The following is a 27,513-nucleotide window of genomic DNA, read 5'->3' as shown; positions in this document are numbered from 1 at the left end:
CGGGCCGCTCACAATCCCGTCGCGGGCCGGATCCGGCCCGCGGGCCGTATGTTGCCCGCCCCTGGATTAGAGCAAGTGTTCACACAAAACATTGCATCGATTTTGCAATAACTCTCTTTACCTATTTTACTTTAATCTACAAACAAAATCACGATTTCTAAACTAAGTTAGTAATAGGCAAATTTATATTGCCAACACACACAATAAGCGGTTTAATGATAGAAACGTATTTTTACCTGACGTTGTAGCCGGATTCAATGGTATTTATTGTTTACTTTGAAGGAACTTAGTATTTATTTTGCAATGTTAAGCTTAGCATAAGATAATATTCCATTACTTGGAATACCACCTATGGTATTTCCCAAAATCCAGCGAAACTACTTCAAATCGCATTTAAATGACGCAGTTTTTGTTTACATTCCAGTCCAAAATTATATGTTCGGAAGTAACCTAAATAAACATTTTCCTCTTTTGGGTTTGGTGCCTTTTCCAAACTAAACAACCACTCCTTATGACGTCATAACTTGTTGTTCTTAGGAAAAAATATTTATCGGAACTAATTGACCTTGCACCTGGCCAATCCTTTAATGTGTAATTTGAAGTATATTTTTTTAATTAAACTGGCATATGTCTTACTCAAGTATATAATTTTAATTAAATTACTGCATAATCGGATTTGTGGCATTGTTGCAAAGATGGGTGACATTTAGATTACAAATCTTTGTATTGCTGCAAAACATTTTTGTATCCACAAAAACAGGTTCAATAAAGATTAATATTTACAATATCCTAAAACATTAAATTACCAATTCTAGTTCCGATTTATAAACAGATTAGGCCTGAAAGCACACCTCGGTGATAAACATTTTTAGTTTATTTGGAAAAGTAAGTCTTTTCGGCATTTTTTGATAGAACTCTTTCTGCCGAAACATAAACAATGCCCGTCGTTCTCTGAAAAACAGTGCCTTTATTAAGTCATTATACACCGAAGGCTACAACTTGAAAAACATTTCTCGATATGTACAGTAGTATGTTAACGGTCTTTGCTAAGAGGCACCATATACACTGTTAAATTTATTTACACCCGCATACATTTTAACATCTATTTATGTGACCTATTTTTAAAGACAGTCGCCTTTGGCGTGGATTTAAGCGGCTTTATAAATATGCTGACCTAACAAAACACAAAATTTGCGAAAAGTCCCATGACTATGTTTTGCTTTTTTTATGCCAAGAAGCTTTTTGAACCTTAATATAGTAATGCTTCTGAAGATGACTTTGTATAAACATGTTTTTATGTTGTCAAACAAAGCTACATAGCCAAAATCACAAATAAGAGTACAACTTATATCAGTAAAAAAGTTTATGTGTTAATTAAGTGCTCAAAATAAACCGGGCACAAAGGAATTGTTTGTGTACCTTTACTAACAAGGAGAATCATTCACGTATGTTCACTAGCAGTCTATAATATCCGTCAAACCGCCAAAGTAACAAACGGATTATAACACAGATCTTTATCTCATACACCATAAGGTAAAAATTTCGCATGTTTAGTGTGGCACACCAACAAAACCTTGTATTTGTGTTGAAAACAAGGATTTAAGTCTGGATTACAGCACAAACATGTACCCGAGTAAAGTCCTGAACAGCCTTTGTAAAGTTTGACCAAAAAAGTTATGACTTAGCCTATACTTGAAAAGTATTTAATTACAGAAAAAAAACTGGGCATAGACTAGCCAAGGTAGATTAACTTTTAAAAAGCCAAATTTGAACCGTACTGTAAGTAGCCTGTTTTTCTATCCTTATTACATAGATAACTTTTGAGGACATGTATTTTACCATGTTTTCTCATATTATAATATTAGCTATAGCTTGTCTGAAACATCGTTGCCTTATATTTGCCCCAAAATGCAATACCTTGTAATCTTTGGATTCGACTCATTGAAGTAATTTTTTGGTAAATTTCGAAGACATATATTTTCATAAGTTCTTCAACGCTTTAACCCTGTTTACCTGAAACAATGTCTTTGCTTTATAATTACCCTCAAAGCATGCCACACTTAACCTCTTGTGAGCTTTGGTTTCGATCTTGGACATTTTAGAATAGCTTTCGATGGGTGCTTTGTAGATCTGACTATGCATTTAGAATTCTAACGAGTTTCCTAATAGTCGCATGAGGCGGCATGTTTTGGAAAAAATAAAGATGACTAACAGTGGTTTTACGTCACAAAACCAAGTACACGATTTTACAACATCAAAAACAGGAAAATCTGTGTTTTCCGTAATGAATTCCTCTCATTGACGCCTTACATTTTATAGAAGAACAAGAACATTGTAGAAGGAATCAGGGCATTCGTGTATTGACTCATTTGTTTTTTGTTTCATGTTTTGTTTCTCAATGGTTTCCCTGTTTTGAAAAACGCCAAGTGTTAGACATCAGAAGTTCGTATAACTTGGTCACGTAGAACCCTTAAACGCGGACACACGTGCTTTGTATCCCATTTGTGTAAGTCGGCTCAAGCTTTTCGGTTTCGGGTCCAGACAACGTTTGGATTTCACTTTGAATAAAACGAGCTTAAACCTGACCTGACTTTGCACTAAGTCTCATTGGTTGGCTTGTACTTTTGAAATTATGGTCAGGTTTTGGACTCAATTTCGCCCTGCTGCTTACAACACTGATACCATCACTTGTTTTAAAATATCCGCAACCCAATATGTTTGGGTTTAAATCCCGTGCCGACTTGGTCTAGCTCACAATCACCCGAAGTGTAAAGCTATTGGGCTGACCTGTATATAATTTAGGTTGTAATGATTGACCAAAAGTTTTTCTTTGCTAATTGTGTACTTTGGGTGTTTGATGTAATCTGTGTGCGTCACTTAAAAACGGGTAAAAGTTTGAACTTAATTTTTACCATTCCCAAAAAGCCACTACCTTTAACCCAAAAAAAGTCAGTTATTCTCAAACCGTATACAAGTTTTAGCTATTTAAATAGGGCAACATTTTTGGTGTTTTTTGTTTGATGACAAAATGTGACGTTAATGTGATCATTTTTTACTGATGTGCCATAAAAAGCAATGTTATCGAGGAAAAAAACATCGTACAATGTATGAGTCGCAAACTGTGCGGCGTAAAAAACGGTTTGGTAATGCACCGCCACTGCACAACGTAAATTTTTAATGTGTTTCCCGTGGTACGTGCTCGAGTGCAAAAACATTGAAGAAGATCTTGTCGGGAAATTCCTCCTCCTATAACAACTTCTCGTAAACACCTGGCTTATGTTTGGATTCAGTTTACATGGGTTTAGCGCTAAGAAGACACGAGAACAAAAATGTTTGTGGCCGAAACACGAACGTGACACAATATTACATGATAAGCAGATGGTTATAATTTAGGCAAATTTTTCAACTCGTTCGGACATAACTTACCTATTGTCCGAGTGTGTATGATTTATTAGACATAACGTGTTGCTGTACATATTTGTGAGAAACACTTCGCACCGTTAGACATGTTCAATTATGGATACAATAAATTCGGAAGGGAATTCGTACTATTAGGCTCTCAAACAATTCATTTGTTTGTTGGTGTTTGAAGGCGTATCTTACAAAACTGCAAGAGCTGTCATGCTGAAAGTGATAACCATTTATAAAAAATAAACACAAAAACCTGTTCGGGCAGTTGTGTTGTCGTAATTTCAAAAATCTATACCTATCTTTTGCTTTTGTGTTCTTTTTAGCAAAATTGGTAAAAGATTGCCAAGAACATTATCTGGGAAAGTTGTTCGGTAAAATTTTTACAACTTCGAGACGAATTTTTTTATGACATCATCACCAAAGAAATGACATCTTTTCATTCGTATTTACTTTTTTTAAGGCAATCTGTTTGTGTTAATTTCGTGACAGGTCTTAGTTGCAAGTCGTCCTAAAACGAAAGCGTCACGTTTTGCGCTTTTTACGCAGAAATGGTATACCAAGTGCAGTATCGAATGTATGATACCATTATGAATTGTTTTGCATTACGCACCCATCCGTAATCTTTATCTTGATAAAGACAAGTCACAGCGAATTTTTGTTATTGTTAGTTTTATTTACGATAAGATCTAGAAATCGCGACATCAGGTTTGATTCTTTGAAAAAGGGTTTAGCGATTTAGGCAATTATTTTATCTGCATCTTCTACGTGCCTGATATTCCAGACGGTGACACAATATATCACATATGACCCACACTTCGGACGTACGTAATCCATAATATCGCAAGGATGAACAAACAAACTTGCGCTTGGCACAGTTTATTAGGAAACCAGACATACAAACTATATCCTGTTGTTGTTTTTTCAGAAACACAAGTGACAAGTCTGTCGTACCGATTTCGTCGAAGAACCGCCAAGCCTATAACATGAAACTTTACAGGATTTTGAAGCCAAAGGCCGTGAACTATAGACATTAAACGTGACTTTTTTAAGATTAGAAGCACCCTTTTGCTGTACGTAATATGGTCAGATATACGACCATTCTGCAGAGTGTGGCAGCTGCACGCCAAGTTTTTGGGTTTGTACGCTGAAATTGGTCTTGTACGCGAACTTACGGGTCGTGCACGCGCGACATGTAGGTCCTGCACGTGCGAGATCTCGTCGGGAACTGCCATGTTCTGCAGACTGGATATACGATTGACATGGATAACAGATCTATATGCCGCTTGTAATAATTTTGTTACGCCTACACCCAAACAAACAAAGGCACTGAACATTTGCTGCTTCATAACAAACAAATGAGGAGTTCACTGCCAAAAACATGGTTTGTAAATTCAAACACGACAAAGGTAGCATCTACTTAAGTTTTTTTTTTCGAAAACCTTTCTAAATCATAATACAGTCAAATCAAGGGGTGACCAAATCCAAGTACAAATTAGTGCACAGGACAATAAAGATTTCAGGCCAGGTGTGCTGTTGTGATAAATGTTTGCAAGGTGCAACCCTTATCATATGTTTTAACACGAAGTTGGTGACGAAGACTGAACATTCCAAAAGCAATTTAAAAAGCAGCAAAAGTTGCAAATTAATAAAAAAATATATATTTGTATATTTTCATGCAAACATTTGTAAATGTGCCGCAACTCCCAAAAAACTTACCACAGGGTCACGGTTTCGATATTTTATCACAAAGGAGATTGATGTTCAAAATCTGTCAGACGACCGCCCGCAGAATCGAGTCTGGTGTTTTGCGGAGTCAGTTGTCTACAAACCATACACACGGTTTGGTATCGAAAGCCAATGTTGAGCGTGTTTCACTATGTGTACAAATCAAACATAAGGTACATGACGAACTGTCAAAATATGTAAAAATGATTGATAACGGTTTGGCATCTTTATTGTAACAACAGACTTGTATTGTTATGAAACAGCAGATTAACAAAAAGTTTAGTGTCTCAAATTTTGCGTATACTCTGTGTTGATTTAAGCAGGGGTCGGCAACCTTTATTGCACTGCGGACCGTATTTGAAACTAAAATTTTATCGCGGACCGGTGTTCAAAAATCTACAAATATTTGGCAATGAAAACGCCTAAGTTAGTGTATCAGCCCCGGGATACATGGGCAAAATGTTTTGAAGCATTGAACCTGAAAAAGTTTACGGTCCGGTAACAATCTCCTCGCGGGCCACCACCGGGCCGCGGACCGGCGGTTGCCGACCACTGAATTAAAGCACTTTTAATTTTTGCAAACGTTACGTTGCAAATTTTGCTTATCGGGCAACATTTAAACATTTCAGAGCAATAAAGCAAAATTATTGTGCGAAAAAAGTTCTTTAGGCCTACCCTAAAAAGTACTTTGTATAACTTACACCACATAGACGAAAAACTTTAATGTTTTAACATATTTTCGACAAATGGTGATTTGCGTATGGTATTAGAAATTATACAGTCTATTTTCTTGTATATCGGGAGCTGACGACTGGACTGATATGTTATCGTTAAGACGTGAAGGTTCGAGATTAGATTCTGTTAGAGACGAGCGCCGCCTTGTGGGTATTTTCTGGATTAACAAATGGGTCGAAGGGTAAGTTTATCAGTCTTAAAGGACAAAACTGTCGGTAAAAAAATTAATTCGAACATTTTAAAAAGCCTTTCAATTAAAACTATGTTTTCAACTGCGTACTGTTTTCATTACTTCACATTAACTGGAGTCCACTGATGGTTTATTTAATGCCAATTTTCATCATACGGCTTGAGTAGCAGTTGTTGGTAAAATGCTAAACACTTGGCATGTTGACGGTGTTAGCGTTGGTCGCATACAAAATCCTACCAGCTGTGCTGTAAATGACATAACTGAAGCAATTATTGTGCATTTTAGTAGTTGCAGACAAGTTGGTGATTGTTTCAGTGCTGTTGTGTCGCTATGTTTTCTTTCACCAAGCGAAATAAACCCAACTCAAAGTGCTCTGCCAGTTGCTTTTGTTACCGTGGAATCAATTCAATAGGAGACGGGGGCTTAGACACATCAATTTAGCACCCGCTGCGCTTTGTAATGAAATTGTCGCGAAATAAAATCAAGCCTATCGCCTGTTTGCTACACTCTTATCAAGGGAGTCTCAAGACTTCTTTTGTTTGCTTTGCGTGAAAATCGAGTCCAATTTAAAGTTATCTGTAAAAAGAAAGCAATAAAACTATGATCAAATCGATTTTTAATGTATTTGTTTAGGAGTGTGTGGTTTCTGTTGGTCTTAACGAGGTGTGATAAGTGTTTTGAAAATTTGACCTGGCATTTATGGTTATTATGTCGTCACAAACAATGAAACCAGGAACCTGCCTCGTGGTTTAGCGTTTTCGCGCCCTACTTTCACTCCAGGAAGCGAATTAAATCAGCCGTTGTTTGTCCTTGTTTAAACTCTATAGGTCAGATGTTTGTAGCAAATATTGAGGATTATGTTCCACTATTAACCTCGGCATAGTTAGTTATGCAAGTTAAGTTTGTTTTGTTTTGAACCAAACGTAAGATCGCATGGATATTTTTTTTCTATTTGGCTAGCTGTGTAGTGCGAAGTGATTCTAGGAAGATAAAAACGTCAATAAAAGAGGACAGTTTGTTTTGATTCCACGCACGAGAAGCATATATGGTTCTGGACCATTGGAAAAATGCTTTTAGTTGTAAGTTTGTTGATTTCGCCGGCGATAAACGAAAAAAATAACAGCGAACGAAAAGCATGGTATGTTTTGAGTTTTGACTGAGCAAGCATTGCTGCAAAAAATGTTACTTGACATGTAATCTTGACTTGCTTAGTGTATTTTAACTACATACCTGATATATTGCATACAAATTAGGCAGTATGGCAAACGCCATGTGCAGCAAAAACGTATGTGTGTGTGGTTTTGTGGTGCTGAGCCTTGACCCTTGAATCACTCTCTGCAAAGATTATGTAAAAATATATTGCTAAACAATGCGTGCAATGATCAGAATTTGTTGATTTTATTCCTCAGATTTGAAAGCAAAAGTACATTTAAGAAAGTTGAGGTTTACAATTTTTGAAAAAAAAACTGTTTTGCAATTGTTAATCTGCAATAAACAACAAAAGCAGAATTATTTTGGGTCAAGACTGTAGTGGGGTTGAAAATGGATGAGGTAAAGCAAAAGAAGCTGTACAGTTTAAAGAAGAACCTGAGATCAGTTCTCTTGTCGTCAAAACTTGGTGTCGCAGCTCAAAAACTGCAGGGAGAGTATAAAGGTCTTATGGGAAGCTTCATACCATACAAAGATTTCGGTTTCAAGTCCCTTGAAGAATTCATGAAGTCAATTCCAGATGTTGCTAATGCCAAGTTTAACATGAATAACGTTTTGACGTACTTTGCTGTAGCAGATGCATCTACCAAACACATCAAGGCCATGGTACTTAAACAGAAATCATCAAAGAGACAGCGCCTTTCAAGCAGCACACAAAGAAATACTACACATACTCCAAGAAAAATTCATGGTTATGCGAACTCCTACAAGAAAAACTTTTCACCGCTGTACAAAAGAGCAAGACAGTGCCACTCAGTTTCTGACATTTCTATCAAGGTTACACATAATGCACCCAGAGTTATTAAATTGCGAGGAAATATGAGTGATCCAAGTCCAGTTCAAGAAAAAAAGACAGTAAGATATGCAAATACACTTGAAGATCATGATACCAGAAGGGTTGTAGTGCAGTCTAAAGGCAAAAATGAACCAACAAATGCTTCTCAACATCAAAAAGAAGGCAATAACAAAGGACACTTGCTTGTTACAATGAGCAAGGAGTCAACTAACACTTTTATGAATCCACTGATGTCCATAGAAAATGTTCGCAAAGTTGTCACTACCACTAAACCCAGCATTGAAACCGAGGTTACCAGACCAAAAGTTGTAGTTTCTGACATGATAAGTACCAATTTGAAGAAGTTGCTTGACGTTAACCCTGCTGGAATACATGCAACCAAAATTGCCGCTGTTTACAAAGAAACCTTCCAACTTGTACTACCTGAAACAGTTGTGTCATCAATTTTAAATGGAAACTTTTCAGACATACTTACTGTAAACGTAATGACAAGTTATTCTGGTACTAAGCATATCATACTTCCGAAAAATGACAATGAAATTAAAACAGAAACCAAGTCCAAGTACCTCAGTCCCACCAAGACTAAACCAGAAAAACTAGAGGTTAGTGCTCACAGATCATTATTGCCAGGAAAGGAATACCAGGTTACTGTTGTAAATGTCATGGAATGCAACCAAGTTTATGTCCAACTGAACTGTGAAGAAACAGATATGTCCAAGATGAATCAAATTATGCATGAATCACAAAAGACAAAAGCACCATGGGGCAAGGAACAGAACTTTCAATTGTCATCTGGTTTGGTTGTGCTAACCTCGAAAGGACGCCGAGCAGTTATCCAAAATGTCTATGATACGGAATGCGACGTTCTTGAGCTCGATTTTGGTGTTATATCTCGTTTGCAGAAAAACAGTCTTTATCCAATGCCTGCTCCTGCTACCAAGTTTCACGAGTTTGCCATATGTTGTTCAATGCATCGACCAGTTGATACAGGGCCAGTATGGCAACCTGAAAGCTGTGCAAAGTTTAAGAACAAGTTTCTAGATGAGCATCTTACAATGAAGGTGGTTGAAATCTCGTCCTTTCAATCTGTGGAGACCGAAAAACTTGTTGTCAAACACTCTGTGTACTTTTACTACAATGGGTTTAACATTAATTCGCGCTTGATTCATGAAGAAAATGAATATGTTCTGAGCAAGCAGATTTCTGTTTGTGATCCATTTCACCATCAGCCTAAGGAGTCTGCGAGGTTACCAGATGGTGAATACTGTGAATTATTTGTCTTCAATGCTTCATGTACCACCGAAGTGGAGGTTTGCATCATTGGAAGTGGCTATTCTGATGGTCTTGTGGATTTGGAAACAGAAATGTTGGAGTTCTACACAAAGTCCAATGACAGTTTTGCCTTGCCTCAGCCACCACCATTAAATTGCATTTATGCAGTTTTGTCTGAAGATGCCTGTGTTCGTGGAAAACTCATTTCAATAGATGGAAACCAAGGTAACATTTATCTTGTTGACAATGGAGAATTAGAAACAGTGGATTTACTCGACCTGCGGCCATTGACGGAAGACTTTTGTAAGTTTCCGTTACAAGTTATCACTGTATCTTTGGCTGGTCTGGAGCACAATATACTTGCATCTAACTCTGAGGTTCTACAAAAACTTAATGAAGCAGTTTGCTACAAACCATGCATTGGTCGCATTGTTAGTCACAGTACAACTGGCAGTAAGCGAATAAGCAACTATGTAGAGCTAATTGATACAAGCGGTGAAGTTGACGTCAACATTAATCAACTATGTGCAAGTCTTATTATGGATGAAAGCTACTTTCCCTCACCTCCAGAAACAAATAAAACAAAACCAGTGAAAGTCGTACACATTGAAAATGACCTGATTTATGTCCAAGTTGAAGGGAATGGCTTGCAACTTCTTACATCCTTGCTAAAAAAGGTACAAGGCTCTTTACAAAACCAGAGAGTTTCACCAACAAAATTTCCAAGTGATTTGTATCCCGGCAAAATGTGTTTAGTAAGTGTTGCGAAGAACTTGTACAGAGCCAGAGTGGAGCAAGTCAAAGATACCAAAGTCCGTGGCATTTCAGTGTTTCTCATTGATATTGGAAAGACCTTGCAAGTCATTCGAGGATCCCTGATGAAATTGGAATGTGAAACACTGTTGTCAATTCCACCACAAGCCATTTGCTGCCAACTGTCTCCTGCATTCGGTGACAATGGCTGTTTTGGAACAGAGGGTGATTTTCTATATATTGGTCTCAGTGAGGTAAAGGACATAAGTTCCCAAAAGGTGTTGATGAGAGTTAATGAGATTTCTGACAGCGAAGAACCGCATCTTGTTTCCATGTGGATTGAAAGTGACAACAAGGTCCGTACCTGCATTGTTTCGGATGCTGAAATCAACAAGCGAACGCACAGTGAAACTGATACCCAGCTACAGTCATCATCAATGTCTTCACACTATTCAAGTTCCACTTCCTCAAGTTCTGGAGGTGATGCAAGCAAAGATATTTCAAGTCTTGCTATTCCTCTTGAAACATCTGAGATCACCAAAGCAAGCAAGTGTGAAAGTGTTGATTTTGACGACTTAGTGCAAAAAATCTTGGAGCAGATACAAGATCACAACCTTAACGATGTCAACGATAATTATTTGCAAATGCATAAGCTAGCCAACAGCAACATGTCAAACTTCCCTGGAACATTGGTGCCAGTTAAAGTGGAGAGTGCCCTGTCACCAAGGTACATTCAACTGATACCACTTCAAAATATTAAGCAGCGAGCAGCTTTGGAAACTGCCATGACAAAGTTCTACACGCAAACATGCAATGGAGAATCCAACCCAGTGGATATTCAGAAGGGCTGCACATATGCTTTTCAGGGCTCAAATAGCAATGCAATCAATGCTTGGTTCCGAGTCACAGTCCAAAGCAAGATAAACAATTTGTTCAGTATCTATTTCATAGATTACGGGCATTGTGATGTCATTACCGGTACATCCCTTTTTCGATACTTGGGCTCGCATTTTAGTGATATTCCACCCTTAAGTATGACTGCTCGCCTTGCCGGAATTGAACCTATTGAGACAGACTGGTCACATATTGTATGTGATCGGTTTAAATTATTGGTGACCGGATGCAATTATTATGCTCATGTGCTAAAACGATCCCTTGATCCACTGTTGTATGATCGTGTGGTGTTCCATGCCTGTCTGTGTGATACTTCAAAAGACCAAGATGTTTGGCTTGAAGAAATGTTAGTTGAAGATTGGAAATGTGCAAAATATGTAGCTTAAATGCAGTATAATACCAACCTGCCATGTTTTTCTGTGAATTTCAAGTCTTGCCACTGTTCATGATTTAACAACTTTTTTACCTTTTCTGTACATACCTACTGCACACATATGACACAAACTGTATTATTTTTTGTTTCATAGCTGTTACACACCGTAAAACCACTGCCAAAGTTTTTTTTTTACACTACACCTAATTCTGTGCAACAATATGTTTTCTGTCATATTATGTATAGTGCATACATGGTGCCTTTTGTTTGTGAAGTATAAAGCAGTTTTATTTTACCTCCTATGTTACGGTACCTCGCATTGTGTTAGTTGGAATTTTGTGCTTTTCACATGAAAATATCACACAGTGTCTTCATTTCATATTTGTTCACATGGTGTTCAATTCATTTTCACTGTTTTCATTTGTTCTTCAGTGTTCATTTCGTTCGAGATTCATTTTTGTTCTTTTTTCAGTTGCTTCAATAGAATCAATAGGGCTTAGGGGTTTGTGTCATTATGAATACATCACTTATTAGTGATTTGTCAGATGCTGTCGCACTGAGCGAGCAGCTCAATCTTTATCTGAAACCGATTGCCAAAGTTAACATATGTGTGACCTTGCCCAAACTAAAGGTAGGTTACAGCAATTTAATATTGTTTGATAATAACTGTCCATTGATAAATATCATAATCAAACAATCTTAAACTACCCCTGTTTATGGGAATAAACTAACAAATGTTTTGGGGATTAAAATAACAAAGATTTGAATATCAAGTGAATGGGTCACTTTTGTATTGAGTGTAAATGTTAACGTTCATTCTTGACTAAAATTACTGCTAATTTTTTTTCTAATGTAGGTGTTTGCTGAGAAATCTATTAGGCCCACCATATTTAACTTTGTGGACATCTGTTACTTTACCAGGTGGCTGGTCAAACCATCTCCAATTGGGAAGTAATGGAAAAGATCAAAATCATGTGCACCCCGCATCAGTTCACACTTCTGCGAGTATCAAAAAGCACTCTGGACTTCGTAAGATTTGAAGGAGAAGTTGAGAATAAGCTTCTATTACCCACCTTTGTAACAATGCTGGATGGAAAACAGATAAAACTTTCTGGTTTTCCTGTCCATTTAAAGGTCAGCATGTATTAATGTATACTTTTTTCTGCTGCCCACCAAAGCTTCAATAGTTGTATAGCACAGGGGTCCAGAAACAGTAGGTCGCAATCACAGATTTATGTAAAAACTCAATTTACACCAGAGAGTGTTTTGCATTTTTACCACTACTTGCATAAAGAGGTTTTGTTCTTAACAATTGTGTTTGCTATTATTTGTTTGTTACATCACAACAAGGGTTATGGTCACTAAGTTTGGCTTTGAGAGTGGAACTTGTTGCATCAAAAAGTATTGATTGACCCTTGGATGGAGCAATTCTTAAAAATTTTGTCATTGTTAATTATTAGGCATCAGCCATTTCTGTAAAGCGTTGTTTTTTGTAAGGGCGTCTGATTTTTATCCTGTTGTAATGGCATAATAATAAAACAATGTTTATGTAACAAACTTTGGTTACCAAATGCAATCTTATTCATTCACTGAACCAAAATGGCTATGTGTGTTTTTTTCCCTTGTGTTCCATAAACCTGTAAAGTGCCAGAACCATTATTTCAGCAATATTACCTTGTTAGCTTTTAAATATTATTTTCAGATATCCTGTGGCGAAAGCAAAGTTTCCTTTCCCACCAGACACGACTGGGACTCATTTTTTCGAGATTCCAAAGAATTTGACGAGATGTTGCCTGGTGAACGACCGGATACAGTACATCTACAAAACGTTCCCTGCAAATTCTTCACAAGCAAAGTAAGTTCAGGATGTATAGTCAAATGGGGTAAAAAAAATTTTGCTGAAGTTGGGGTAAAAAAAACAATACCCTCACAGCTGAACCAAATTTTTTTTTTAAATGGTTTCTTTTTCATAGGATGTATTTATTCTCTACCTATAAAATAAGCCATAAACCATTCTCAGATTTTGTTTGTAGGCAATGATCTGCAGGTTGAAACAACAGTAGTAAAATTCGTATGTTAAAAAGTCTTCAACAACCTTTAGAAACTTTCCTGCAGATTTTTTATTACAAGTCTGGTGTCAATGACCTTTGTTCTGTGTTGTGTCATAACTATGACCTATTAAACAAAAAAGACTCCACTTGGCTAGTTTCTAAATTTTTTCAGATATCTTGTTGTTCGTTTTTACCCCAACCGGTTCTATAGGAATGGGGTAATAAAAAACTATGTATTTTTTGCACCCCAAAAATTTTTTTTGCCCAAACATTTTTATTTGTCACCTGGAAGTTTAGAAAATAAAAAAGAAAGCCTATAAAACATGTACTTACACCAAAGTTGTATAAAATTGCTTTGGGGGCCCAGTTTTGGAGAAATGTTTACCAAAAAGTATACCTGCATGGCTAAAAGTACAAATTGGGATCCAGGCCTAAAGAAAAATGCTACAAAGTAAGAAAAAGAGGTTATCAAATCATTATGTGGTAATTCAAGCAGTTTTGGGTAGAAAATTAAACTTTATTTCAATAAGGTTTTAGGTTACATGACCGATCAGCAAGTGGGTGAGCTCTATTTAAACCTAGTTGCATACCAACAAAAGACTGGTAAATGACAAAAAAGACCAAATCAAAGGCAATAAATGCAGTACAATAAAGGTACAAAGCCATGGAAAGTCTTAGCACCAATTTGAAAGTGTTTTAATAATTTACAAACAGTTTACTAACTGCTGTAAGTTTGGTTTGTAAAATTTCGAAAACAAAGAATTTTATGTGGCTAGTGTTTTTTTGGCTTATTTATTGTAACAGAGTTGTTAATGAAATTTCTGTCTTATGTTTGACTTTAAGATGGTTGATTAAGTTCATATAATTGAATTGAAGTTCCAACTGCCACTTAATTTTTTTTTAAATGGTCCTAATGTCCACTTGTTTTTTTTTACCCCGACATTGTTTTTTTTTGTACCTTTTTCGGGTTAAAAAAGAACAACAGTTTTTGTCAAATATTTTTTTTGTTTTTTAGTAAAATTGAAAACTTGTCACATAACTATAAAAGTAGTCCTATCAGCTTTGTTGGGAAGAAAAACTGACCTTTTGTTGCCTAAAATAAAAGTTTGGCAACAAAGTTTCAAAAAATTGTTTTTTTTTACCCCACTTGACTATATTTGCTGATGTTACTTTCATGTGAACTATTCATAAATTCAACTGCTCAGGGCAGTGTTTTTTAAACCAGAATTTGAACAAAGGTCATAAAAAGTTTTTTAGAAGTCTGCAACCATCTTGCAACTTTCAAAAAAAATATTTGAGTTTTTGGAATAGTTATGCTAAGCAGGACCGGGAACATCTAAAGGGATTTCTTTTTAGAATCAAGAAAAATGGTATTGTCGGGGCCATAAAAAAGTAGTCTCCTCAATCCAAATGCCAAAAGAAAATGTGCAAAAGATTACAACTTTAGAGCATTAATAAACACAGATATGTCAGTCATTCCCTTACTTCATCCCTAATGTTACTTGCAATTTCAGAAATCACAGACTGTAAGCGAAGAACTTGTCAAATTGGCTTTTTTGTCGTATGGTGAAATTCGAAATATTGACATACCCATGTTGGACCCATACAGATCTGATGTGCAGGTAGGATTATGTTGTTGATAGAGCTGCCTTATTATTATAATTTGTGCAATTCACGGTTGTGACTGATGTAGCCACATATCACTGAAGATGGCATGAGCATTTGCCGAAATGCAAAAACTATAAAGCATGTCCAACGAAGCATGTTGGCCCTTATAATTTCTTGTAAGACGCGATTACAACATTCTAAATACTTTTTAACATTGCTAAATACAGGAAATTGTTTTTAAATGTACTATATTCTATTACATTTTAGATGTACATTATTGTTAATCTTTAAAACTTAATAACGATTTTGTGTCAATTGCATTTTACAGGCCACATCTGGAAACAACTTTCAGACATTTAGCTTTGGATCAAGGTTAAACTTTGAAGTTTATGTGCAATACACAGAATACATTGGTTTTGCAAAGTGCATGAACGCTTTAAAAGGCAAGAAACTTGTTGCTAAAGAATCCGATGGAAAAGGTGTAGCAGCAACAATTAAGGTAACTTTGTTAAACCAAAGAAATTTTATCACAGTTTTATGCAAATTCTGAAATGTGCTTCATAGGTCGATTTTGATCGCACAAAGCATCTTAGCGCTGACACAATCAATCATCGTTTGTTGGAGAAGCAGAAAATTGAAAGATTGCAGCAAGCGCGTGAAGATGAAAAACGTAAAGAGCGCGAAGCAAAAGAACGAAAAGCAAATGAAGAAAGGTAAGACTTCAACTTTATTACATCAAAGCAGTATTAAATTCTTCCACTTTGCTTGCATTACGGGGAGGGATTGGCCAAAACTGCAATTGTTCTGTTTGATTCAATTGTCGGCCGAGCACGCTCTGTACATTGTGACGTCACAAACAATCCCAATTCCAGATTAGTTTTAGAGCTTTCCAAGGTCGCTTACGTCTCCAGCAATGTATTAAGCTGTACAGGCCCCAAAAGTAGGCGTTTTTTCACCATCTAATTCTAGCAATTTAAAAACAGTCATTTTTGTGTTTTGAATACCCTTTCGAACACTAGTTTTGTTTGTTAGGAGGCCAAAAATATGCAAATGTAATGTTTGGGTCAGTTTGTGCAACTGCTCGGCCAAGCACCGAGCATCAAAAATGCAAAGGTACTTAGTAATCGGGTTCTGGCTTAGCTCGTCCTATGACTAAATACCTGTGTGCAGGTTTTAGAGAGTGGGGATTTTGGGTTTTTCTTGGAAAAATATACAATTTGTCTTGGTTAACAAATAACTATGTAAAGTATTGGTGTACAAACGTGTATGGAACTGTTTACGAAAAATAAGAATTGTAAAACTAAGTTAAACAAACAAAAATTTGTCACAGGGAACGCGAATTGCAAGAGATACGTGATCAGGAGGAGAGAAGAAAAAAACGAGAGGAAAAAAGGAGCAGAAAGAGACGAGAGAAAAAGGAAAAAGAGGAAGCTGCAAAACTAGCGCTGAAGATCGCAATGGAAGAGAGAAAACTTATGTTGGCACAAAGAAAACTTGAATCTATTCGGTTATTAAGCGAACTTCTTGATAGAGTCAAGGTATGGAAAAAATATCTTTGTTGTTGGTTAAATAAATCTGGCAAACGGTCTCATGAAAAGGCGATAAAAAGTGCTTCAGGTCAGATTTTGGGGCTAGTACTTTCGGATTAGAACCCCCAAATTAACCCGTACACAGCTCTGTGCTAGATAGTAGATTGAAGGCGTTATACCGAATCAAGCCGGTCTCCCAAGCATTTCCATATGGCCAGGCACAGGCTAGAAAACTCTAGCCTGCGGTGGGATTCGAACCCACGAGTTTTTTTGGAATTCGCGCTCTACCAAATGAGCTACACAGACTTTGCTGCACATGTCAGCTTCGTAGTGGGGAATTGCCTGTTTAACCATTGGTCAGCTGATATGAATACATTCATACTAGGATCAGCCCTGAAGCGTCTATGTAGACCAGCGATCACGGAATACTCGTTTATAACGCTCTGTGTTTATTGTTCGTTTGTGAAAAGGTATTTCATTAATTCGGTCGGTGGTAGCTCATTCGTCCAATTTGAAAAGATCTTGCAATTCAGAAATACGTATACATATTGGATTGTGTGTTCAGACAGGCTGTTTACTTTGTTCACTTTACCGATTTCTTTTTTCATATTAGCTGTTTATCTGCTTATTTCAAGGAAAAATATTAAAAAATTTTCACTGTGTGTTTGCAAACAGAACGAAGCCCAACAAGCTGAGGTGGAAAGACTGGAAAGAGAAATCGCGAAAAAGGCGGAAGAAGAGAGAAAGAAAAAAGAAACTGAGGAACGGAAACGGAGGGAAAAGGAAGAAAGAAAAAGAGTAAATTATTTAGTCCACGTAAAATTAAAGAAAAAAAATTTGTAAACTGTATTAAAACGGAAACAATATGGCAACACTTGTGTTTTCAAAAACAACATTGTATAACACAATGTTGCACCGATGTTTCGGTTTCGGCCCCAACTTTTCTAAGAATTCTGCCGAAACCGAACTTTTTAACTTCATGTATTCAATGCCTAAAGTTTCTACAATCAACCGTTCAAATTATATAACTCCTATATTAAGAAATCGTTCTCTCTACAATATTTATTTCAGCCAAACATATGACAAAAGTTTTTATGGGTTGTCATACATAAATTGACATGGATTAACAACACAAGATTCAGTTCAAAACATCCATAAAAAATAAATTTTAGGTTTATCCTTATTCAGCCGAAATTATTTGGCCTGATTTGCCCTAATATTCGGTTTCGGCCCGGTCATTTTTAGGCGGGTGTGTTACATCAAGATATATCACCATAAGGATTTAATGTACAACATAAATTAGGTATTGTGCAGTTAACATAAGAAATTTATTGTGTACCAATTTACATCAATTTCCGTTTCTTACAATTTCGTTCTTTAGGAAAAGCTAAAGCGAAAGGAGCTTGAAATGAAATCCCGCCTTTTGAAGAGAAAACTCGACGAAGATTACAAAAAAGGAGAGAAACGAAGGAAAAAGGCAATGAAACATTTGAAATCGGGGAAACACCTTTCATCGGCTATTGTCGTCCGATCATCTGAATCTCTTTCCCCAAGATAACCCACTGTATAAAACCCACCTAAATATCAGGGTTACCTAAAAAGTTCAAAACAAAAAGTAGCGGCATAATAGCAGTACCTCTGTATGTGTTATTGTTTCTGATACTGGGCTATAGGCATGCTACGTCATTCTTGTATGACGTCATGGAATTTGGATGTACTCCGTTTAGTCGATACTTACTCTAATGTTGACTTGTGTCAAAAAGTGTCGTAAATTAGTCTTCAGACACATTGTGATGGCTCATGTCATTTTGGCGTTTTTTCTGTCTCCTTGAACATGATGTTTCTTTTATTTTTGATTTAAAGCCCATGTGGACAATTGTGTTTGTGCGATGTCCAAGACACGCGAATATTCATTAAGCCTTCGCGGTTCGTTTGCAAACATTCCACTTAACAAGGATGTGTTATTTTCAATATCTCGACCGACAACGACACATAGCCTGTAGAAAGACGTTTTCAGAAGACATTTTAGACAGCCGTGCTACATTATGTACTACTGTGTTGCGAATATTGTTGCTTTATGAACCGATCAGCTAATGAACCAAACTGTTTTTTGCCCGCCTCAAATCTCTTGGATCATTTTTATTCGATTTTTTTTTTACTTCGGGCGTTGGTTACTTGAATTTAACTTCCAATTTGTTTTCACTGGACTGAAGCAATGCCTCTCCAGTTTCTTGTTCAAGGAAACACAAGTTACCGGAACAGGACTAGAACCCACGATGTTGTGAACAATAGGCGGCTGCGTTAACTACTCGGCTATATACGTAGTTTGGTCTTGTAACAAAACCAGCAGAGGCAAAAAGTCGTAGAAAAGTTCGGCCAAGCGATAAAATACGCTGTGCCAAGGCGGTACGCCGATAATAATCGTTCAAGCTACGATTTATTGCAAAGAAATATGCGAAAACAGTACAAAATGTATTTTTTACAAACATGTCCTAGTAATTAAAAGGCAACCGTGTGACAAAGTCGCAGAAAAGGTAAAATATGACAATGAGTTTATTACATTAGAATCTGATTCTTGAAACCACGGCTCAGGTCTTTGTGTGGCATAACAATCGAGTTCCGAATGTGGATTTCGGGTGGAAGAGTAACGTCGCGTCCTACAGGTGAATAAAAATACAATTTTAGGTTAATATACATTTCAATCCCGTTTGTTTTGTACTCGTTTAATGTTTCTGCGAATTGAAAATGTAGGCTACATTGCACCCAGAGAGGCAACTAGGCTATGCTTCCTTCTAAACTCTGAAGGGCGATTGGGTAAAATTTGGATGCTGATGTTTTTGGCCCTAACTTCCGCTGGTTTAGTACAGCTTTAGTTACTTTTCGCGGCTTAGCTTACCTAGTGTAGTAATAGAAGGTCGTAGACGCCCAGCATCATCAAACAGATAAAAGTTGTCCGTTGTAGCGTGTGGCGCGTTAGGATTTATTTCAGTGGGCGTTCCTTCTACCCTGCTCCACTCTCCAACCACACAATGCCAGCCTATAATGCTGTGCAAAATGCAGCAGTGGTCCTACAGTTAAAAAAATGATTTTTTATTTGGGCAAGCGTGGTTTGTTATTTCGTAACAAAAATACTTGTGACTGTGTGCTATAGTCATGTTGGCTGCATTGGTGCTAGAGCCAGACGATTAACCCAACAGAAACAAGTAGTATTGCTTGCAATAAATACGGAAAGTACATTTCACCTTTAAAATTGCTCCATCCAAAACCATAGCATTCTTTACTCGAACTCCACGTCCAATTATAACGCCCGCTCCAATCGTTACATCCGGTCCAATCTAATGCAACCAAAACGAAATGTTTAAAACCGGAAAACAAAATAGAAATTGCAAATAAAAAAATTACCACTGCTGTAGGATCTATTTCTGCAGTGGGATGAACAAAAACGTTTCCACGATAATTCGAGAGTCCACCCAGCCGCTCCGGATGAGTAGTTTTATAGGATTCCAAAATGGCGCGATTTGCATACAGGGCTGAGCCGGCAGACTTGATATTTAGCCAGAAATTTGAGCTTTGATAAGCAAATAGCTTTCCCGTGGCAGCCATAATAGGTAACAGGTCATTTTCCAAACTGATTCTGCTGGCACCAATCGAAGATCCCTGCTCGGCAAGTTTAAACAAATCTTCTCTGAACACAAAAACAGAAGAAAGGTAAGGTTTCATAAACAAGTAAATACTGAAATTACACTTAAAGTTAAACTGGCAAAAACGTGCATTGTCTATGTAAGATTCATATGCCATAGAAGCAAATTGTTCTTTTGGTTTGAGTCTTGTGCTGTTGATTAGTTTTTGTTTGCACAAAACAGCAGACAGTTGCCTAATGTAGTTTGTTTTAAGCTTTTTAATAGCACATGCCAAAGAGCTTTATTCGTACAAGGTGTTACGTGTTAGTATTTTACCACACAAGGTTGTTCTTGCTTTCAATGAAACAAACGTATATACATAGGTTATCCAGCAATTACTTATAAGTAATCCTAGCAATAAGCTTTACCCCAGCATCCAGAAACAGAACATAAATTGACTTACTCTACTGATACGCTTGGACGCAGACGTCGTTGAAAAAGACTACTTATGTTTTGGAATATTTCAGTGCTGAGAAGGTACACTCCCGCATTAATATCTCGGCTGACAAAGCTGTCCGGCTTCTCAATATAATGCACAACTTCGTGGGTTGTTGGATTGATTCCAGCACATCCATAGTGTTGTGACTGGTCCTTTGGGACCTGATTTTAGTAATAAAGATATTTGTGCGTGAAGTTATGAAGTTAGGTGTTGTCACTCTCCGGCCTGGGTTTAGGAACACAACTTATCGCTTTATGGTATTTTTATGTGATTTTAAAATGGTAATTGTATTGTTCCACAACATTTTTAGGACGTGTTTCAAGTACCGCTTTCACTCGATTGTAAGCCTCTGCTTGTTTTTTTACCTGCCGTTTGTCCGACCGATAATATTTCTACACTCCATCTTTTTAATCTACTTAGGGTTCAAAATTCGTATGTATGTACAGATTATACGTCGATATATGTTCTGCTGGGTACAATTATCAACGTAACTAACAGATATTAGCAAATAGTTATACTATGTAACAACAAAAATATGTGTTATGAAACATTAGTCTCTAAAATTCCAGCCTGCGGCTTACAATCGAGGTCGGATAAAAATCGAGTAAATACAGTAGGCTAACCATATCACAGACATGGGTATATCACAGGTAACTTTAACAAACCAAATATATACGGAATTTTTACACCAAAAGCTAATATTACGTCAGGTTGGTTGTTACGTCACTACCTCGACGGTCATCATGACATATGGCATAAACTTTTCTTTAAACTTCATCATTTGTTTCAAGGGATATTCGCAAAATACGTCACTGAACATGAGGAAAAATGCATCTGGTTCTCCGTTCATGATCACATCACGAAAGTGATATATGCAGCCTGCTGTGCCAAGCATTGTGTACTCCTGAAGGTAACTGAAAAATGTAAAGGATGAACTGAAGGACATATACTGATAAACGTCGTAAAGTGTCTTGTCTTAGCAGTGGCATTTAGAAGCTCTTGCATAAGTTCTCAACGACCGTGCTGCTTAACGGGGAATAAGGTCATTATGAGATGCGATAGATAGTGATCTTAGCGATGATAAGATGCATTAACCAAACGCATTGACAGCTTAAGAAACATGGCATTTGTAAGCCTTGGGTGAGTGAATAAAATTGATGTAAAGTTGAAACGAAACTTTTTAAAATCAGCATTAAGAACTACGATCGAATTATTACGGATTCGGGCGTTAATGCCCCAATGACTATCACTTATTATTAGTAACAAAGAGCCGGTTACCATATGATTAACTCTGAAATCATTCAACTGACTTCCCAACATGTTGTTGTAGACAAGTTAAACTACAAAATGTTGCATAGATTAGTTGCAGTCAAGAATTTGTATGTTTGTTGTAATCACCTGATTGGTTTGTTATGTGCTTGTCTTTCTCTTTTTAAAAAACGTTTGATGGCGTCCGTTGGCTGAAAGAAGCCGATCAACAAAATTTCCGATATTTCTGGAATCTAACAAATAGTAAGGTTATATCAGCAATCTTCTGGAATTTTTTTATAACCATACCTTGCTGCATGCTTCGATGTGATGGTGTACAAGAGGAAAACCAGCAATAGGAAAGAGTGGCTTTGGTGTGTCCAAGCTTAGAGGGCGAAATCGTGTTCCTGTTTAAGTCAAACCATAAGTAATTGTTAAGAGAACACAAAAAGTTGGGCATTTGATGGTCATGAAAAAAGCCGTGTATTTCTTAAAAGCATATGGATTATTTACATCGCTTGTTAAGTGCTGTACTACATATAACGCCTCCGGCTATAAGAATACAACGGCGCGATTAGAAGAAGCTACAGTCGTTGTATGAAGTATCAACTCCTTGACGTTTTAATACTTAATTTTTTACAATATTTTGACATAATTACGTACACTTATGTACAGAACTACGCATATTTTACATTAATTGACACTATATTGGACTAAACAAGTAAAAATGCGTTATAGAACGTTGATTAACAGGTTTCCGTACATTTTTACTACTAATACACATTAAACTTACCTTTTTGTGGCCCTCCTACTAATATAACTGCCTTGAGCTTCATTGTTTTTGATGCAATAATTTTGTCTTCATAAACTTGTACTAATACGTATTAATAGTTGACTGCGGTTCTTACTGCTGCCGAAACAAACTATGATCCCAACAGTGGTCTATCAGCAAACCGGTTCGCCAAGTGCTCGTGGCAGTAATAAACCATAACAGTAGAGAAAGGGCCTTCGAAGAACTAAAATGCCATCAGCGTTGTATATTGCAACGCTGTAAAGAAATGAAATAAATTCTTGTCCAAAACACACCAAGCAATATTGTAGCTGATGTGGCTGTTTCTTAACTGCTCTTTTAAAAAACCTTTATCAAGACGATCTTAGTAACAACTCATTAAGTACGAACAGATTAGGCGTTGGTATAATTTTGATAATCATCCATTTTCCATTTAATACGTTACTAAGACAAATGCATGTCTAAGTATTTGTAGTATTTGCAAGCAGTTTAGCAATTCGCGGGGCTTCTACCATTGCTTTTACCGTTAAAACACATGGGTAAGGTAATTTCCTTTCAAAATCGCCTTTTCAACAGAAGATTAGTTTACATTAGTCAAACAAAAAAGGAACCTAGCTCTTTCATTTGTTTCATGAAACAGAATGATTTAAAACCTCTTGAATATATTTGCGGCGAAGTAAGTCACGTGACAAAAACAATTTGTCGTACACGCATGTTTTATTTTTTTTAAGTTTCACATTAGTATTTCCACATACCATACAATTGAAAAAGTTTAAACTTTAAACGTTTTACGTTCATGAAAAAAATAAGTCATTCGTCCTTAAGATTACGCATGTTACAGTGAAGTATCATGTTCGTGAACCACGTGATCACAAGGTTTCGTGCAGAAAGTTTCTGTCACAAATTGCCAACTGTCGGCTCCAAAATTTTCTGTGGCCTCATCGTAAAGGAAAACCATATCTTTACTTCCTGCGATTTCATTCAACGGCGTTTGGTCAAAGTCGCTTTCCACCTTTCCCATGTAAAAGACGAGTACCTAAAGCATTTTTAGTTGATTTTAAATCACTTAACCCAATGTTTATTATGTCATAATTAGGAACAGTATTTTTTTTCTTTGTTTTTGCATGAGTCAGCGTTTTCCAACGTTTTTTGAGAAATTCTGCCCTTAACAATTAAAAATGTTGTCATTCCTCCTACTACATAGTAGATGCTAAACCACACAACGATCATTTAAAATTGGGTCCTTTATCAACTTTACAGGTTATATTCCCAGAGATAAAGTGTCTATTTGCAAGCCATATGTAAAAATTAAAGTAAATTCCCCCCTCAAGTCTTAAAATACCCTGCCGATTAGAAACCATACACTATGGTTTAAGGATGTAACAGTTATATTTGCAATCAGCCTGTATAGAGTATAACAATGTACACAACTAGCATCAGGCCAAGTAAGTTACGTATGTACATTAACTTATCCTGTTTTTAACCGTACCAAGTATCCACGTTTTCTTGCTTCATTTGCTGGCCCAACAGCATCATCGTCCGAATTGCGATCAGTAAAAACAGCTATCGCTTTCTGAACTCTTCCATCTCGCATTCCGGCTTCGGGTGTCAAAAGATTCTCGAGTGCATATTGTATTGCGGCACCAATGTTAACCACAGCTGTTAATTAATTATTTTGACAGATATTAGAAAATGATGTGGCTTTTGCTAAAGGGGACATTTAAAATGAACAGAATCGCTTGGATCACTTCGATCACTTGGTGCATTATTAGTACCGCTTGGCGCACCTTAATATCGCTAGCTAAAGGCGTACATAGCATTATACAAGTGCAGCAAGCACTATAAAGTTGCACGAAGCGATATAAAGGTGCACCAAGCGATCCTGTATATTTTAGATGCACCGTTTTGTGAAAGTAATGGTACCTTCGGGTTGCTCAACACTTCGTTCCCGAAGAAGCCTTAAAAACCGATCAGCTTCTGCCCCATAGTCATTAAATTTCACTGCACTTGACTCGATGGGAGTTTCGCCGAAAAATACAAAAGAGCCCTTGACCGCATCGTCGGCAACGACTTCCACACTAAAAAGATTTTTTTAACGTAAAAGTAGACACGACTGACGAGTATATTTGTAAATTGTATGTTTGTTTTTGTCCAAAAACTCTGATGGCATAGATCAGGAGTGTGCAACCTTTGTCACTGTGGGGCTAAATATACCATAGTTAGATATCGGGCCGAACCTATAATAACACAAGATGGTGTCACTTTCTTGCCTACCAAATATATGCCTATATTGAGTTAACAATGAAAATTCGTATTTAAATCGAGCCGCATTATTACCAGGACGCTGAAAAAATAGCACCAGGCGCATTGATCTGCTCAAAAATATATAATAATTAGACTTGTTTTCAAAGACATTTGAAATCAAGCGTTTCTGCGGGTCGCACAACCTTTAATCAATGTGCCGCCGCATTTGTCCCGCGGGCTGCAGGTTGCACAACCCTGGCATATGGCTCTTACCTTAACAACCCCTCAAATGTTGCGTAAAGACGTCTACGACCTTCCGGTATAGAGACATACAAAAGGTCCACAAAATCATACACGAAATATGGAGGGCAGCTTCCTTTAAAATTGTAACCATAAATTTAGTCCAACAAAACACTTTTTTACAATAACTTACTTCCGCAACATGGTGTCTCATGTTTCCAAGTTCCGTTATTTAAGCAAACATTTGTTTCATGATTAGCTGGATAAACGAAGTAATCTTCATCTGAACATTGATATTGACAAACAGAACCCGGTTTGTTGTCATTAAAGCAAGTTATTTTGCCATGATGCATTAACTTTGGATGTTCTGGACAACTTTTGCCTGCAAGTAAATGAGCATATGTATAAATAACTAAAAATACTGATGTTTAGAGATAATGTGAAGATTAAAGACTAAAAGATGCATTAACTGAATATGAAAAAAAAACTATTTGTCAAGGTATGATACATGACTTGACAATTAATAATATGTTTCATCTTTTTTCTCAACACAATAAATATTTAAGACACGTTTAAATAATTTTAACTGTCATTTAATTGTAGAAAGGAGTGATACGGTATTTGACCTTATGTTACTTAACTGAGCATTTCAAAAGTATCAAATAATTAAACGTTGTGGAGAAAACAAAAGCATACCAGAACTTTGACAATAGACGGGTGACAAGTGGGAGATGCAATGTTACACATTTCTGTATCACAACAACAAGTACAAAGCGAACTGGTTTGATCTGAATTGCATTGTGCTGATTTGCCAGATAACCTCGTGTTCTACAACATTTTTTTTCAAAAAAAACAACGATCAAAGTAGAAATAAAATATTTTGAAATAACCCAAATTGTAGGCTGTTTAGGTCAAAGATGTAAAGTGTCAGTTTTTTTGTTGGAAAACAAGCTAAAATTTGGAGTAAATGTTACCTGTAATTGGTTTGCTTCGCAAGCTCTTTTGTCCTTACATTGTTTAAAAATAAGCTGATGCTCCTTATTAATGCGTCTGATGGCAGTTTCGCAAGAGTTCTGAACAAACCAAGTCGTCATTTATGCATTTGAGTATAGGCCCTACCTCTAAACAGTGCTTCTCAACCTTTTTACTCTGCGCCGCCCTTTAGAGGTTTTCTGACACAACGCGACCCCCACCAGAATGTGTTCATACATTTGCTAACAAACGTCGTTGTAACAGTTTTTGCTCACAGAAAACCCCCTTATAATTGTGGGTATGGATCATGTCACCAATAATCTTTAAACAATTTGGTGCTGTTTATGTCAAGGAAAGTCTAAAACCACAATCTTAGAAGTATGCAATCGCAACATCTGTCGCGCCAATTATAAATTAAATTGTGGTGTGTGTTGCTATGTTATACAAAAGACACGGAAAAAGTTTTTTGATGGATCACCCGGAGTTGGCTTGCGTATTCGCGACCCCCAGGTTGAGAAACACTGCTCTAAAGAGTTTAGTTGTCTCATTTAAAACATTATTTTTGGGTCAGTTAAACATCAATTTGCAAAAAAATCAAATAATAACTGTACCTCGTTTGGCATGCATTCCTTTATATGCCCATTTCCACCACAATCCTCGAAACTGGTTGCTCCGTAGCAGGTCATACATTTCAATGCTGAACACAAGAAAGTAAAATAAATTGCACAACCGTGTTACCGATTAAATTAACGTAATAAACTTCTATTCAGTTTAAATCAAAAATATACACAATAAAAATAACAAAAAAAATACCTTCAATTTCTACAAATAGCCAACTAACCAGCAAAATGTGAAACACAGGAAACATGACTAAACGACCCATTACTCTTTTCCACATAAGTTTGAACGTCCGTTGTTTTAGCGTCAGTTTATGACAAAGCTAATGAAAAAACTTTCATTTAAATCCCAACTTTGATTCCAAAAAAAAGATTGGTTTCCCCAGTAGGCCTACGTCCATTTTTTGCATGTGACTTTGCCTCAGGTGCAACAAATAGCACAATGAGGCACGATTACGACCTTCGCTGACATCAAACTAAAACTTGTGACAATTTCCGATATTTTACTTGCTATCTATTTTTAGACACTTTTAATGGATATCTTGGAATTTTTAAAATATTACTCGCCCAATCAAACTGTATAGGCATTACGGATTGTCAAAGACAGAACTATTTATTTGGTAAAATAGTGTCTCATGATCTGCCCAGTCGGTGCAATTAATTTGTACAGACATTGTCTGCTATGATTTCAGTGACCTGCTAAAAGAGACAAATGCCTAGCGGTCAATTCACCACGT

The 27,513-nt window shown here is 36.8% G+C and overlaps 4 protein-coding genes across 5 annotated transcripts; 2 read left to right on the top strand and 2 right to left on the bottom strand.

Annotated features, from left to right (window-relative positions):
* The first annotated feature begins 6,708 nt into the window (after positions 1–6,708).
* Positions 6,709–11,830, top strand: LOC145204135 (tudor domain-containing protein 7-like). The gene has a single exon (XM_080076573.1). It carries the CDS (start codon positions 7,604–7,606, stop codon positions 11,369–11,371), a length of 3,768 nt encoding a protein of 1,255 aa, XP_079932699.1. The 5' UTR covers positions 6,709–7,603; the 3' UTR covers positions 11,372–11,830.
* Positions 11,831–11,870: 40 nt separating this feature from the next.
* On the top strand, positions 11,871–18,670 carry LOC145204137 (A-kinase anchor protein 17A-like). Its single transcript, XM_080076576.1, has 9 exons — positions 11,871–11,989; positions 12,280–12,492; positions 13,061–13,213; positions 14,924–15,031; positions 15,346–15,516; positions 15,582–15,730; positions 16,348–16,555; positions 17,222–17,344; positions 17,928–18,670. Exons 1-9 carry the CDS (start codon positions 11,873–11,875, stop codon positions 18,102–18,104), a joined length of 1,419 nt encoding a protein of 472 aa, XP_079932702.1. The 5' UTR covers positions 11,871–11,872; the 3' UTR covers positions 18,105–18,670.
* Positions 18,671–18,964: 294 nt separating this feature from the next.
* On the bottom strand, positions 18,965–22,893 carry LOC145204139 (mannose-1-phosphate guanylyltransferase regulatory subunit alpha-A-like). Its single transcript, XM_080076580.1, has 9 exons — positions 22,707–22,893; positions 22,223–22,320; positions 22,064–22,167; positions 21,396–21,579; positions 20,630–20,826; positions 19,949–20,231; positions 19,789–19,881; positions 19,443–19,614; positions 18,965–19,203 (listed from the first exon to the last, which is right to left on the bottom strand). The coding sequence occupies exons 1-9, from the start codon at positions 22,747–22,749 to the stop codon at positions 19,103–19,105; spliced, it is 1,275 nt and encodes a 424-aa protein (XP_079932706.1). The 5' UTR covers positions 22,750–22,893; the 3' UTR covers positions 18,965–19,102.
* A 508-nt stretch (positions 22,894–23,401) lies between these two features.
* Positions 23,402–26,218, bottom strand: LOC145204140 (collagen alpha-1(XIV) chain-like). Of its 2 annotated transcripts, none has more exons than XM_080076582.1 (6): positions 26,162–26,218; positions 25,381–25,569; positions 25,221–25,323; positions 24,627–24,781; positions 24,193–24,362; positions 23,402–23,739 (listed from the first exon to the last, which is right to left on the bottom strand). In XM_080076582.1, the coding sequence occupies exons 2-6, from the start codon at positions 25,538–25,540 to the stop codon at positions 23,539–23,541; spliced, it is 789 nt and encodes a 262-aa protein (XP_079932708.1). In that variant the 5' UTR covers positions 25,541–25,569; positions 26,162–26,218; the 3' UTR covers positions 23,402–23,538. The 2 variants fall into 2 exon arrangements, with proteins under 2 accessions (XP_079932708.1, XP_079932707.1); XM_080076581.1 differs by lacking the exon at positions 26,162–26,218 and adding an exon at positions 25,884–25,946.
* Positions 26,219–27,513: the final 1,295 nt, after the last annotated feature.

Source organism: Phallusia mammillata, chromosome 8, assembly GCF_965637545.1.
Source record: "Phallusia mammillata chromosome 8, kaPhaMamm4.hap1.1, whole genome shotgun sequence".
Lineage (NCBI taxonomy): Eukaryota > Metazoa > Chordata > Ascidiacea > Phlebobranchia > Ascidiidae > Phallusia > Phallusia mammillata.
The sequence above is the reverse complement of the archived record's forward strand: the minus strand, read 5'-3'. Positions and strand labels throughout refer to the sequence as shown.

Bases quoted from the DNA above. Each gene is read 5' to 3' on its own strand.
- LOC145204139 (XM_080076580.1), bottom strand. From the start codon at position 22,749: ATGAAGCTCAAGGCAGTTATATTAGTAGGAGGGCCACAAAAAG. The intron at 22,321-22,706 runs GTAAGTTTAATG...TGACTTAAACAG, and splicing joins AGTAGGAGGGCCACAAAAAG to GAACACGATTTCGCCCTCTA. The intron at 21,580-22,063 runs GTGATTACAACA...TACATTTTTCAG, and splicing joins GCACATAACAAACCAATCAG to TTACCTTCAGGAGTACACAA.
- LOC145204140 (XM_080076582.1), bottom strand. From the start codon at position 25,540: ATGCATCATGGCAAAATAACTTGCTTTAATGACAACAAACCGGGTTCT. The intron at 25,324-25,380 runs GTAAGTTATTGT...ACAATTTTAAAG, and splicing joins TGAGACACCATGTTGCGGAA to GAAGCTGCCCTCCATATTTC. The intron at 23,740-24,192 runs GTACGGTTAAAA...AAAATGCTTTAG, and splicing joins CAAGAAAACGTGGATACTTG to GTACTCGTCTTTTACATGGG.
- LOC145204135 (XM_080076573.1), top strand. From the start codon at position 7,604: ATGGATGAGGTAAAGCAAAAGAAGCTGTACAGTTTAAAGAAGAACCTG.
- LOC145204137 (XM_080076576.1), top strand. From the start codon at position 11,873: ATGAATACATCACTTATTAGTGATTTGTCAGATGCTGTCGCACTGAGC. The intron at 15,032-15,345 runs GTAGGATTATGT...TGCATTTTACAG, and splicing joins CATACAGATCTGATGTGCAG to GCCACATCTGGAAACAACTT. The intron at 15,517-15,581 runs GTAACTTTGTTA...TGTGCTTCATAG, and splicing joins GTGTAGCAGCAACAATTAAG to GTCGATTTTGATCGCACAAA.